We start from the raw sequence: 13,896 nt of genomic DNA, 5'->3' as shown, positions 1-13,896 counted from the left end.
GGTTGTGTATGTGAGTGCAGTTCTTGTTAGGGCCAGAAGAGGGCATCGGATCTCCTGGGACTGGAGTTAAAGGCAGATGGGAGGCATCCAGTGTGGGGGCTGGGACTCAAACTCAAGTCTTGAGCAGTACATACTCTTTAACTGCTGAGCTGTCTCTCTCTAGCTGCCAAGCTTTCCTTTAATAACAACCCCGGAGATGTGCTATGATGCAGCTATAACTCAGGAATATGTAGGATGATTCAGAGTAGGTTGGACCTTGGAACTGAATTTTAGAAACAGTATTTGTTGAGTTTGAGCAGGTAATTAAGCTTCCAGGGTTAAAGAATCAAAGCTTGTCAGAAGTCCCCGAATATAAAGCAAATCCAAGAGCAGGCAGGCTATCAAAGTATTTCAGACAATAGACAAGTTTTGAATAAAAGAAAACATTCATGCATGGCAGGCTTCATATTAAAGAGGTATTGGGAAGAAAAGAAAAACGGACGTTCACAAAAGCTATTGTTGTTCCAAAAGGGGCTACCAGGTAAGAGGTTAGGAAGTGGAGATGCAGCAATACATTGGCCTGGAGACCAAAAGAGACCAAATGCAGTGACACACACACACACACACACAGACACACACACACACACACACACACACACACACACACACACACACACACACCTAGCTAGTCTGTCCACCAGCCTGGCTTCAACCCAGTACTTAAGAAGTGGGGTAAGTAGTGTTGTAAAGTGCAGTAGTAAAAAGAGAAACCAGCAAATACGATACATTAGTGAAAGACCTCCCCCTCCGTAGTATACAGGAGGTTTGGGGAATGTTTATATGCCAAGTAGGATCCTGGGTTCATCTATAGATGAACCATTACTGTTTTCTGCTGGCAGCCATAGACAGGACAAAAAGACCAGCTAATACTTAAGACAAAAGACTGAAAGATTCCTATGAATTGACAGGAAGGATAATAGGAATTCAATCTGTAAAAGCTGTTCCAGTCAGTGAAAGTTCACATGGTGCAGATCATGGCTTTCATGTTTAACAGGATTCTCAGTGAGAAGCTATGGCATGTTCTCTCTTCTCACAGAATCTATTGGAAGGAGGTGTTTAGGCTTGGACACCTCTTTCAGATGACTTTAGGGTTTAATTAAAATAGACATAGTTAGGATGTGACATGTATCTTTTTGTATTTCACCCTTATGATTGATAATTATGGATACTTTACACTGTTAAGTTTTAATCCTCTTTTAGACTAGAAGGGGAATTGTAGGGGATACCATAACCATGCCTGCTGGGGCTGGCTACAGGTGTACCTGGCAACACCCCCTAGGGCATAGGCAAGGTATGAGATAGAGAAACATTTAGAGAAACATCTCTAAACGTAAGAGATGTTTAAGAGTGAGGGGATGCACATGGTAGCCCCTTCTTTGTCCCTGCTTCATTGGCTTGCACTACTTACTATGTTTCTGCCAGCTACGTATTGATAATTTATCGTTATAGTACATAGGTTTGCCGAGCTGTGTTTCACCTAGAACACTTAGTTTCTCTCTCTCTCTCTCTCTCTCTCTCTCTCTCTCTCTCTCTCTCTCTCTCTCTCTCTCTCTGTGTGTGTGTGTGTGTGTGTGTGTGTGTGTGTGTGTGTGTGTGTGTGTGTGTACAGCTGCACATATGCGAATGTGAATACAGACCTAGAGGTCAATTTTGGGTGTTGATCCTTAGGCACTGTCTACCCCCCTTTAAAGACAGTTTCTCACTGGGCCTAGACCTCATTGACTTGTCTAGGCTCTCTGCCTCCTTACCCCTGGAGCTATGTATATCATGTTTTTAACGTGGTTTGGGGAGTTGAACTCAGGTCCTTATACTTATATAGCAAGCATTTAACCTCCTTGGCCTAGGCAACTTTTCCCTCTGTAACTGAAGTCAACCACTGCAAAGTTCTCTGCTACAATGGTGTATAGAAATGGGTAAGACCCTGGGTATTTTATTCCTGCCTTCATCAATAATCTGGTAACCCACAGGCAGCAGGACAGCTGTGGCCAGGCATAGTTCTGATCGGTTACTACTGCTGGGCTCCATGGTGTAGTGCACAGGACAGAGTCAGGTCCCCAGCAGCACCAGAACTGTGGCTTGGTGCACCAGGTACACTGAACACATGAAATCTGGAGTAGCAGATTTGAAGATAGGTTCTGCACTGTCCATGGTGAAAAATGAATAACAAGCTTATCCCAATTGGAGAAATGAGTAAGAGTAGCCAAGCACACACCCCTGATCATTTTGAGACAGACCTGGCTATTAGGCTACTGACCTACTTTGACATGAACTGAAATAACCCCAGCCATGTTCTGACCTGACTTCTCTGTCAGAGCCTGTGAGTCCAAAAGAAAGGCCGCCTCTCAGGGTTCATTGGCTTGCTTCCGTTCCTAAGCTGCGGTATGCACCTATGCATGTTTCCACAGCTCACCCGAGTTCATCCGAGGGCAGCGCTAATCTTTACCAGAATGCGAGAGTGCAAACTGGGTGCAGACCAGCCTTGAGGTGTTTCATGTCCAAACCTGGGTGGCTTCCTTTTCCAAGTTGCAGGATTCCCACCCCTTCTAGCCCAGTGGTGCCAGTTTAGCACCCTGGGAGCTATTTTCTGACCAGCGCCCAGGTGCTGCCCTCACTTCACAAACTCCTGGTCAAAACTGCTCTCGAGGAAAAGGACTTGGACTTGCCAGACGGCTGGCTTGTGTTCATGGCATCTTCAGATCTTCCCACTCCTTATATCCCATCGCTGCTCCTTTTTCCTCTTCTCATGGAAGAAAAACACCCTCAGCTTACCCCCTCAACCCTGCAGGTATCTGTGGAAGTCATGGTTCACCTGGTCTAGGCTGCACACCTCAGCTGAACTGGGCAAGCAATTGCTTCTCTTTATTTCTACTTGCACATTCTAAAGGAGCCCGCCATCTTCAGCGAGGGTAGTCACAGCCTTCTAACAGAACTGAACACACGTGGTCCACATCTGCCTCCACTCACTCCTCACTTTTGGTTGCAAGTCTTAATGATGGTGCACATGCTACACTGCATTCTCTGGGGCTCTCGATCTCAGAAGAATGGCAAGAACTGGCAACTTTTTTTCTGGCCTGGAAAAGTGTTCAAGCATGGACAGGCAAGGGGAGTTCAAGGAGATGCCTATGTGGATACATAGCAGAGTAGGACTACTTCTGCAAACACTTTTAGGGTGGGAAGGTCACTCTAGGGACAAAGATGGTTTCCCCAAGGAATACAGGTGCCTTACTCCACACTTTATCTTAAAATGAAATCTGGGGATAATTTATACATGGAGAAGATTTTGAAGATTTTAAAAATTAGATTACATCTTTTCTCTTACCCTTTTACTGCCTATTTAAATATTTCTATCTTTCTAATCTATAGTTAAAAATTAAAGTTGGTTATTGAATAAGCTTGTACCTTTAGAAAAGCAATTTATTCCCCTGCCCTTCCCCAAAGTGAATACTTTGGTGAATTGTGGTGAGTCACCCACTTCTCAGGAGCAGTGGACAGTCACTGGTGGGGTGTGACACCTCCAGAGAGAAGGCTCAGTGCCTTTCTTCCTGGGGCAGAGAAGCACTGAGACACACTCCTGCAGCCTGCTGAACTGTGCTGAGGACCTCATCCTGCCCTCTTAACAAATGCTCATTTGCCGCTCTCTCCCTCCATTCTGTCTCTCTCTCTCTCTGGCCTGGACCTTGCATGGGGTGCCCTCCCTGCCTCTTGGCTCTCTGACTACATTTCAATATCCCTTTCTCCTGCATTTCCTTCTTGCCTGAACACACAACAGAAAATCAGGAGTAGAAAAAAAGTGTCCAAAAGTCTGTGATCTTGTATCTAACAGCTGAGGGTACAGACCTAAACATCTGGTGGTGTCTATCACGACTTGAAGCAGCCAAGAGAAGCAAATGTCACAAGGGGGTGATATGGGACATGGGATGCTTTCATGCCCTGTCTCCAGGCCTTAAATACACACGGGCTATGTCTCTTAGAACCAAGGGAAAGGAGTGAGTGACACACATGGTATGTCACCATCCTGGAAGCCATGCCTCTTTGTAGGGGCATTCACTCTGCAGTCATGACCACCCTGGTGAGGAATTCCAGAGCCAGAAATGGTCTCTACACCAGAGGACTCAGAGGACTTCCACTCAGTCAGTGAGCTCTCCCAGCTGAAGCGAGGGTTCCACAGAACGAACTATCTAATCCCTGAGCCCAGTCCAATCCTTACTCCAGAATCCATGAACACAAGAAAGGGATTGTAGGGATGGGGTGTTGCCAGTTGGCAGAGTGCTCACCTATCAAACACAAAGTTAGAACAACCCAAAATCTTGCATTCTTTTTTTATAGTCCTGAGGATAGAACTCAGAGGCTCAGGCAGGACAGACAAGCACTGCACAACCGAGCTACATTCGCAGTCCCTGGGTTAAGACTTTCTAGCATGCCACTCCAAGATTTGAGCACAAATCAGCTTTTCCCAGGCCCTCCACCCCTAAGTGGGCTTCCAGCTCTCTGAGAGTACACAATGGAAAAGAGATCCAGGAGAAAAGCCAATTTACAGGAGTGTCACCCTGTTTGAAAACTGGTAAGGAGGTACATAAAAAAGTACTTGATTCTGTTTATAGGATCTGACTAATTTTTAAAGTTAAAATTCATTTAAAAAACAGCATGTTATTGCTCGTGTTAATTTGTCAAAGAATGTTACAGAAAGATTGAAAACAGTAAAAAAAAAAAAATACTATTTCAAGTAGTTTTCCTCTACTGAATACCCTCCGAGCAGCTGTCTTCAGTACGTGGGAAGATGGACTTTCTACAAGGGCTGGCTTCTGCTTCAGGAACTTAACACTTCTGGGCTAATTCTACACACATAATTCACAAGCATCCCAATTAATTCAGGCTCGTGTTTGTCTGCCAGAGTAATTCTGTACACTGTGGGGGCTGTGGTGCCCTGGCTAACATTCCCAATTAGCTTGGCACCACCAATGCTGGAAGAGAGTATGTCCAACAAAACTGGCACCAACAGATGAAGTTGGCTGGTATTTTCAATTGCCTTGAAATTAATAGATTAGAAATGTCCACTTGTTTATTTTCCACAGCATCTTCATTCTTGGCACACAAGAATGGGGGTGGATGGCTGAGTTGGCAAAATGCTTGCCATGCAAAGCATGAGGACCAGAGCCGTATCTGTATCTGTACAGAAAAAATGGGTGTGGTGGCACATGCTCATAATCCCAGAGCTGGACACGAAGACACACACATTGCCAGGGCTGCTGGTCCGGTCTCAAAAACACAAACAAAACAAGGTAGACAGTGCCTGAGTGTGACACCTGCCTCCACACACAATCACACGAACCCATACAACCAAGGATGGTTGAGACGAGGGTGCTAGAGCCCATGGTGAACAGCTCTCTCTGGCCACATACCTGTGTCCTCCTGGTACCAACTCTTTCCACTGTCCTTCTGACTGTACTTCCAAGGGTGACATACATGCTCGCTAAGTATGTTACATGAAGCTGACTGTGGCATGTCACCTACTTTGACCATGGCTATATATGGGGTGGAGACATTGGCCAAGTAACTGAGCTGGGCACTCTCTGCAGGAGTATAGTTTAATGTGGTAGCAATGCAATTGAAAATCAAAGAAGGGTGCACTGGCCAAATGAACTACTGCCAGGTTCTATGCTATGGTTTAGTCTGCTTATGCATCTATATTTAGATGTTATTCCAGTACTGGCAGACCCTAGACAACATCAAAGATAAATACTGGCTTGAGATGTGTTCAGCAAGCTATATATAATGGGGGGGGGCTCATAAGGGGAGCTAGGGACACTCCACATCTGGGTAGATTTATAAATTTTCTAGAGCCAGACCCCTCTCTACCCTTGTACTGGTACAGCAGACCTTTCCAAGACAAGCAGGAGTGGAGTGGTTTGTGGCTACACACACTTCATCCTCAGGAACACTGGATATTTACTTCACAGGAGAGGCTTGGCTACCTGAAACAGGCAGGGATGATTCCCAGGTACCTAGCTGACATGCATGGCTTTGCTACAAATCTCTCCACATACTGGTGTGGTCAAGGGCTTTGATGACTTCTGGAAACGTGTTGAGAATGTCTTGAAAGGGGAAGGAAAGCAGCAGTCTCCGGAGGCTGGGGAATGGCTCAGTCCTACAGCACTTGAGGTAGCATGTACCCATTATACCAGTGTTGGAAAGGTGGGGGCAAGAGGTTACCTGGAGCTTGCTGGCCAGTCTAGCTGAACTGGTAAGTGCTAAAGTTCAGTGAGAGCTCATGGATCAAAAAGTAAGGTGAGGAGAATGGAGGAAGACATCTGACATCAACCTCTGACCTCCACATCTTCACAACGCGCACGCGCGCGCGGGCACACACACACACACACACACAGAGAGAGAGAGAGAGAGAGAGAGAGAGAGAGAGAGAGAGAGAGAGAGAGAGAGAGAGAGAGAGAGAGAGAGAGAGATGCCTGTATAACTGACATCTGAACTGCTGAACTGAAGGATAGAAGGATAGATGGGCTTGGCCTGCTATACAGGCAAGGTTACAGTGGCTGCCTTCCATCTGGCAGCCAGGAGGAACAACAGATACAGCCGACAGAGTAGGTGCTAGGGACTGCGATGAGTATCTGAGAATTCAGGCAGAACCTTCCCCACAGTCCACAGCCTCATTCTGTACATGCAACAAATAAAGAGACTGTAAGGATTCAGGCATTATGCTGGCCTGCTCCCGTCACTTGGTAGAATGCACTCAGGCAGTACCCTGGTCAGCCCAGGTGCAAAGGACCCCTTTAAAACAAAGACCTCCTCCCACTTACACTCTCCTTCCCTCTCTTTCCCGCTGTTCCCCTGGGGCAGACAGAACTTTTCCTGCCTCCCTCTTCTGTCCTCTCTCTGTCTCTGTCTTTACCTCTTTTTTCTTTCCTTCCCGATTCCCTTCCCTTTCTAATAAAACTTCTCACTAAGCTCTGTCTGTCTGGCATGTTTGTGTCTGCCCTCCACCCCCCAGTAACCCTTGCCTGCCTGCCATGGAATCAGCCAAGGTCTCCCACATGCATTATCATAAACAGAGAGGATTTGCCTTGGGGGCCAAGGTCCTAAAACGGGGGTTCCTCTCTTTTCATCCTTGCTTAAGACCTTCATGCAGAATAGTTTTTTGTTTGTTTGTTTTTGTCCCGTTCCTGCCCCCGCCCAAGACAGGGTTTCCTCTGTGTAATAGTCCTGGCTGTCTTGGAACTCACTTTGTAGACCAAGTTGACCTCAAACTCATTGAGATCTGCCTGCCTCTGCCTCCTAAGTGCTGGGGTTAAAGGCATGTGCCACCGCTGACACAAGCTAAAATCATCCGAAAGAAGGGAACTTCAAGCAGGAAAATGCCTCTGAGTGAGTGATGCCATCCCTGGGCTGGTGTTCCCAGGTTCTAGAAGAAAGCAGGTTGAGCAAGTCACAAGGAACAAGCCGGTAAGCAGCACCCCTCCATGGCCTCTGCATCAGCTCCTGCCCCCAGTTCCCTGTCCTCCTTGAGTGCTTGTCCTGACTTCCTTCAGTGGTGAACTGTGATGTGTAATCTTCAGCCAAATAAACCCCTTCTTCCCCAGCTTGCTTTGGTCATGGTGTTGCATCACAGCAATGGTAACCCTAAGACAACCCTCTGCCGGGTTTCTTCATCTGCATCTCTGGTCAGAGAAGCTACTCCCTGGCTCTCTGCCAGTTCTGGCTGTGGTGGTAAAGACCCATGATATGGTGAAACACTGCCACTTCACCAGGTGAGGTTTGGCTTACTGCACTGGAGCTAAAGAACAACTGTGAAGGATGTATGCCCAGTGAGACTTCGACCCCACTCCAATCCCCATAGGAACAGTCACTGGAAAAGAACCAGGACCACATGGGCGTGGACAAGCAGGACTTCAATCATCTCAACCCACAGAACTTTTTTCTTATTCTTCCACATATTCCCTATGTGTCCCAGGCAAAAACTAAGCCAACAGCATCTGAACATCTATCGTGTTTAAACTCCTGGCAGAAGATGTTCTATTCCCATATAGTCATTCTCACAGCTGGAAGATGTTCTATTCCCATATAGTCATCCTCACAGCTGGAAGATGTTCTATTCCCATATAGTCATCCTCACAGCTGGAAGATGTTCTATTCCCATATAGTCATCCTCACAGCTGGAAGAGGAGGGTCTATTCCCATATGGTCATTCTCACAGCTGGCAGAAGAGGGTCTATTCCCATATAGTCATTCTTGCAGCTGGCAGAAGATGGTCTATTCCCATATGGTCATCCTCACAGCTGGAAGAAGAGGGTCTACTCCTGTATGGTCATTCTCACAGCTGGCAGAAGATGGTTTATTCCCATATAGTCATTCTCACGGCTGGCTTTCCTACTTAGATCCCAACATTAGCAAGGGAATTTACACACAGAGGGGTCAGCACACTGAATTTGCTGTTGCTAAGTCACCTTATCCAGTCCTAATGTAGCCATAAGATAGCAGACATTATCTTTCCACCACAGAGACCGAGGCTCAGGGATACGACTGATTGCTGAGGTACCATGACCTACAATCAGACAACACAGACCCCTCCCAATCCAGGTCTGTAGTTCCCCCTAGAGAACACATTCATACACAGGGGACTCAGGAGACCTTCAATTGCTCTGGATGACTACTGAGTGACAGGACCCTCAAGTATGCACCCATGCCCAGCATTGAAGAGTGTACCTTACAAGCTAAGTTTCCAATAATGCTTCCTGAGCCGGGCGGTGGTGGCACACGCCTTTAATCCCAGCACTCGGGAGGTAGAGGCAGGCAGATCTCTATGAGTTCAAGGCCAGCCTGGTCTACAAGATCTAGTTGGGAAACCCTGTCTGGAAAAACCAAAAAAAAAAAAACAAAAAACAAAAAACAAGAAGAAAAACCAATAATGCTTCCTTTACAGAACTCTTTTTTTCTAAAATAGAAAAAGCACTTATTTAACCACAAAATATACAACCTTTTAAAAAAGTGTTTTTTTTTTTTTTTTTTTTTTTTTTTTTTTTTTTTTTTTTTTTTAGAAACAGGCTAGTTCTCCATCCATTTAGAATGGGTAGGCTGAGAAGCATGTACAAGGTGTGAATCCAAAGGCTCTCACTGCTTTGTTCCCTAACCTAGAGACCTCTATAATCTCTCAGTCTACAGTCAACCATTCCATGTGGGTTTAAGTGTATGGGGTAATCATGTTACCTGTTAGATAAATACAAGAAGCTAGCCCTAAAATTTTCTGTGAGTCAGTCAATCCACCATGGAGTTCTTCGGGAGAACTCCCTCCTATCTTCACTCCAGGATGCTGGGAGCTCGTCAAGCAGGAAGCAACACAAGGGAGCCCAAGGAGATGGGCACCGACCACCACAAAAGAAAGACATTCACCAGGTAGGGCACAGGAACAGTGAAGTCTAGCTCTACTTCCCTCTCCCACTGTCTCCCTTGGGAAGGATGCTTTGTGCTGAGAAAACCACTGCCTGAAACACTGCTTTGCCTGCTGTTCAGTAGAAAGGCTGAGGGGCCCTGGGGAGATGGCTCTGTAGGTGAAGTTCCTACCACACGAGCATGAGGACCTGAGTTCAGATCCTTAGAGACCATATGAAAATCAGGTGACAACTGGGGAGAAGTGAGAGGGAGTGAAAAGGCCGATCTTAAGCTCACTGCCAATCATCCAATAGAGACCCGCCCTGAAAATGACCTCTGCCTTCACCTCCTGACAGGGTTGTTCCTGTAGGGGGTTTCTGGTTGGAGACCTCTCTGCATACAGGTAGGATGAGTTCTCAAAGCCCAAGGGTCACATGAGCCACAGTGGCAGGACCCTTGTTTGCTCAGGAAAAACCACACCAATTCAAGTAATGAAAACCAACCTGTGTCAAGAAAAAAAAAAAAAAAAAAAAACTGATTTCCCAGCTAAGACAAGGATTCCAGAATGTTTCATTCTTAGATGCTCATTCCCATCACATAGTTGGTTATTCCACATGGGTTTAAAAACTGAGGAGTTACCAACTTAGTTATTAAGGGCAGAAAAACAACTAAGTCTATTATTGAAGCCCCTTGAGTAACTTTCAAATGAACTCTATGCAATGAGAAAGTAATGGCCACAGGCTTGAATAAGAGCTGTCTGGCTACTGTTCTGTCTACTTCTGGTCCTCACTGAGTCCTCCCCTCCCCCAGCATTGTAGACCCAACAGAGCCAAAGGCCTGGCTTTATTTAAAGAAGGCTTCATTGGAGAGGCTTCAGGTCCTGCACCCAAAATTTACCAATACTTTCAACATGTTTCACTCTTCGCCTTATTGGAGTCGAGATTACAAACGGAGTTTCTCAGAGCAGGAAACACAGTTCTGTGCTGTGTACAAAGCCTGGGCTCCAGCGGACACCTAGACACATGGTACACATGTGGACAGGAACACTTATCTCAAAGTTATGACCCACAGCCCAGGGGAAAGACGTGGGCCAGGTGAGCTTTCTCAGTACAACTTTGAGACTCAATCATCTTTAAAAAAGGTGTTAACTATTTGTTTATTGACTTGGTGTGTGGGCATGCATACAAGGCATGCATGTGGAGGTCAGAGGAGACCTTGAAGGTGTCAGTTATCTCCTTCCACCATGTGGGGTTCAGGGCTTGAATTCAGACTGTCAGGCCCGGCAGAGAGCACTTTTACTCTCTATGACTTTTTTGCTTTTACATTTTTCGCCCATTTTATTCTTGTTAGTGATCTGTCACTCATACCGTACAATTTTTTCTCTACCCAGGTTTCTTTCTGCAGCCCATGGACAGCCAAGAGGTTTTGGATGTGTGGCTGAGGCAGACAACTGTGGAGAGGCAATGGGAAGCATGGTTCCTGGAAGGGTACAGTAGGCAGGAGCTGCAGCACAACACCCCCCACCCCCAGTCTCTTGCCCCACCACACTGTACTGGCACAGAGTCTAGAAACAGGCCCCTCACCCAGTGCACTGGCTCTAGAAACTACCAGAAGGTTTCAGAGGGCAGCCAGGGCTTCATGGGTCCTCACTTCCTGCAGACCAGATGCTGCTTTCCATCTCTGAACACCTATCTTCCTTCTTTGTAGCCAAGACCTGGGCAACATGGGAACACAGACTCAAGGGAGCCACTCTAAGGAGGGCTGCTGAACCTTTGGTCCCACTGAGAAACAAAACTACTAGATTATTTTGTTAAAAATTCCACTTCTAAAATAATAAACTGGGCACCAACGAGCAAGTTACTATTGCACGTAGTCTCACTGCCCAGAACTCTATGGAACCATTGTTCAACCTTTTTAGGTAGACTGGAGGAGAGACTTGGGGTATGAAGCAAAGTAACTGGCTGGAAAAATGAGGAACACTTGGCCAGGTTTGCTTTATTTACATATCATTTGCATATGTTCAACCAGTACACAGGAGAAGCACCTCAAGCTTGTTCAGTTAGCATGGAGGGCAGTATCTTCCTTAGCATTCTTCCCTCATAGGACAGTATGCCATGTGGAGGCAGTAGGGGCCTATGCCAAGAATGTTTAAGTAATAAATGACTACATCAAATAATACTGAAAGCAATCCCCATACACTTTCTGACCAGAAAAGTCAGATTATCTACTTGTGGCACACAAATCATCTACTTGTGGCAGCTGGATGCTTGCAAGCTGACGACTGTCCTTGGTGCCACTTCAAAGATGGGATAAGGGAAGGCCTAGAAGTTAACTGCACAATGTAAGCTAGGACAGAGCCTCCATGTTCTAGTCTGTGTTCTTGTGATCCCCTGCTGCCAAGGGTTCTGACAGCCTTCCAGGGCAAATGGTAAGCTACAGAGCACAAGAAGAACCCTTTGTTGGCTTTAGGTAAGGGGCAGCCTGGTTCTCCTGCAAAAGTCAGCAGAGCCAACACCAGCAGGAGTTGGAAGGTGAGTGAGGAGAGATAGGAAGCATAAAGAAGGCAGAGGAGTAAGGAAGGGTGGGGGAGAGAGAAAGGAGGAGACTATGCAGGGAAGGCGTAAGGCCCCAGGCTGACCACCGAGCTCTTTGTGATGACTAGTCCATGGTGGCACCACACAACACACTCCTATTTGCATCCTACAGGAAGGAGTGAGCTGCCCTTCCACTGCTGGTTCCATCAGTGGCTGACCTAGGAGACTTTCCACTCAAGCACTCAACTTCTCTGACTTTCCAGACCTTAGATTGTCACTATCCTAAGAAGACAAACAGCAAAAGGCACAGGACAAAAAGCCACACATGGGGACTGAGGAGGTGGTTTAGCTGGTGAAGTACTGACATCATCATGAAGACCTGAGTCTGATCACCACAACCCACAAAAGCATCCCAGGCACAGTGGTATATGTCCCTAACCTCAGCACTGGGGAGGCAGAGACGGCCAGGTCCCTGGGCTTAAGGAACGGCTAGTTCAGTTCAATTGTTGAGCTCAAGACTATGAGATACCCTGTCTCTAGAAGCAGGGTGGATGGCCCTGAGGTACAATATCCCGGTCTCTACTGGCACACATACAGGGCTATATGTATAGCCCAGGGCTATAGCAGTCTCCATTGTCCAGTGAAAGCACTTTGCAATGTGCACCTATAAAGTGTTTATAAGATTCTAAAGCTGCCATAGCAATTGTCGTTAGTTACTCAAAGCTGTTAAGATGAAACCCAAATGCAAATACACTCTACAGAAAGTAGTGAAGGTCACTTCAAATGTCACTGTTAACTATTTTATCCATGTAAAATGTTCCATTTTTAACAGTTTTCCATACCTGACAAGTCACGTTTTTGCTGGAGAATACATTCTGAATTTTTTAATCTCTTCCAATTTAAGTCACAAAGATTAGTTAACTTGAACTATTCCCTACCCCCCCTTTTTTTTTTTTTTTAACATTTTCTATTTTCAAGTCCTTAGCCCCTTTTCCAAACACAGAAAGGGAGACTGCAGCAATAACGAAGGGATACAGCAGAGGTCTACAGGAACAAAAGACACAGGGGCCTTTTGGAAGCAAGAACCTGCTGTGTGTGGTATCTCCCGCATGAGGTTGTGTGTGTAATGTGTGAGAGTGAGGATGGAGAGGCCTTGGGCACTGGCTTGCAGCAGAGTAGCTTTGAGGACAGGCTCACTCCATCATGGCACTGTTCCTATCACATGATAGTCTAATCCACAGGGACTCATGCATGGCACGAATGAGACTCCATGTGGGGTTCCACTCCCAGACAGACATAAGGAGGACCACCATGTCATACTCCAAAAAAAGAAAACTAAAGCATGCTTCCCAAACAGCAGGCTTTGCCTCATCTAAACCACCCATGTAGTGGAGATGAAAATGCAACCAACTGCTAATACAAATTAATGTCTGGGGAGGCAGTGGGAATTTGGGATAGATAAAACCTGTCTGTTTCCAGTAGCACTGCTTGAATACTGCAGGCAATTTTATTTTAGCACACAATCCACTGTACTGCTTCAATCTAACTGCTTTTCCATAGTCCATAGCTACTGAGCTAAATGTCTGTATTGATGTGCATTTCCTCTGTTTGACATGCCCCAGGAAAAGACCAGTATCTTCAAAATGACATTTTGGATGGAGGAATGTGAAAGAGGCTTACCTCATCCCATTCTAAAAGGTAGCTGGTGATTTTTGAACCATTATCAATTGGAGCCTAAAAAAGAAAACAATGAAATGAGGTTGGAGAAAGCTGTTCAGAAACAAGCTAGCACCTTGGTCAAAGACAGTGGCTGTCACAGCTCTGTGCTTTCCCCTGAGAGAGGGAACCAGCAGCTGTCACAAGGCCATGGTAGATGCAATTACCTATTAACCTCCCACAACTCAGGTGTAAGAGCGGCCTCGTTGCTGGCAGGCCTCCCTGGACAGGG

General features: G+C 46.1%; 1 protein-coding gene across 5 annotated transcripts in view; it reads right to left on the bottom strand.

Moving 5' to 3' along the window:
- The window catches only part of Fndc3b (fibronectin type III domain containing 3B), a 302,457-nt gene that overhangs the window by 59,659 nt on the left and 228,902 nt on the right, over positions 1–13,896 (bottom strand). For all 5 annotated transcript variants that reach the window (XM_027392082.2, XM_027392079.2, XM_027392080.2 and 2 more), the window contains exon 11: positions 13,629–13,682. In XM_027392082.2, coding sequence (XP_027247883.1) covers positions 13,629–13,682 — 54 coding nt within the window. The remainder of the gene's footprint in view (positions 1–13,628; positions 13,683–13,896) is intronic.

Source organism: Cricetulus griseus (genome assembly GCF_003668045.3).
Source record: "Cricetulus griseus strain 17A/GY chromosome 1 unlocalized genomic scaffold, alternate assembly CriGri-PICRH-1.0 chr1_0, whole genome shotgun sequence".
Taxonomy (NCBI): Eukaryota; Metazoa; Chordata; class Mammalia; order Rodentia; family Cricetidae; genus Cricetulus; species Cricetulus griseus.
The sequence above is the reverse complement of the archived record's forward strand: the minus strand, read 5'-3'. Positions and strand labels throughout refer to the sequence as shown.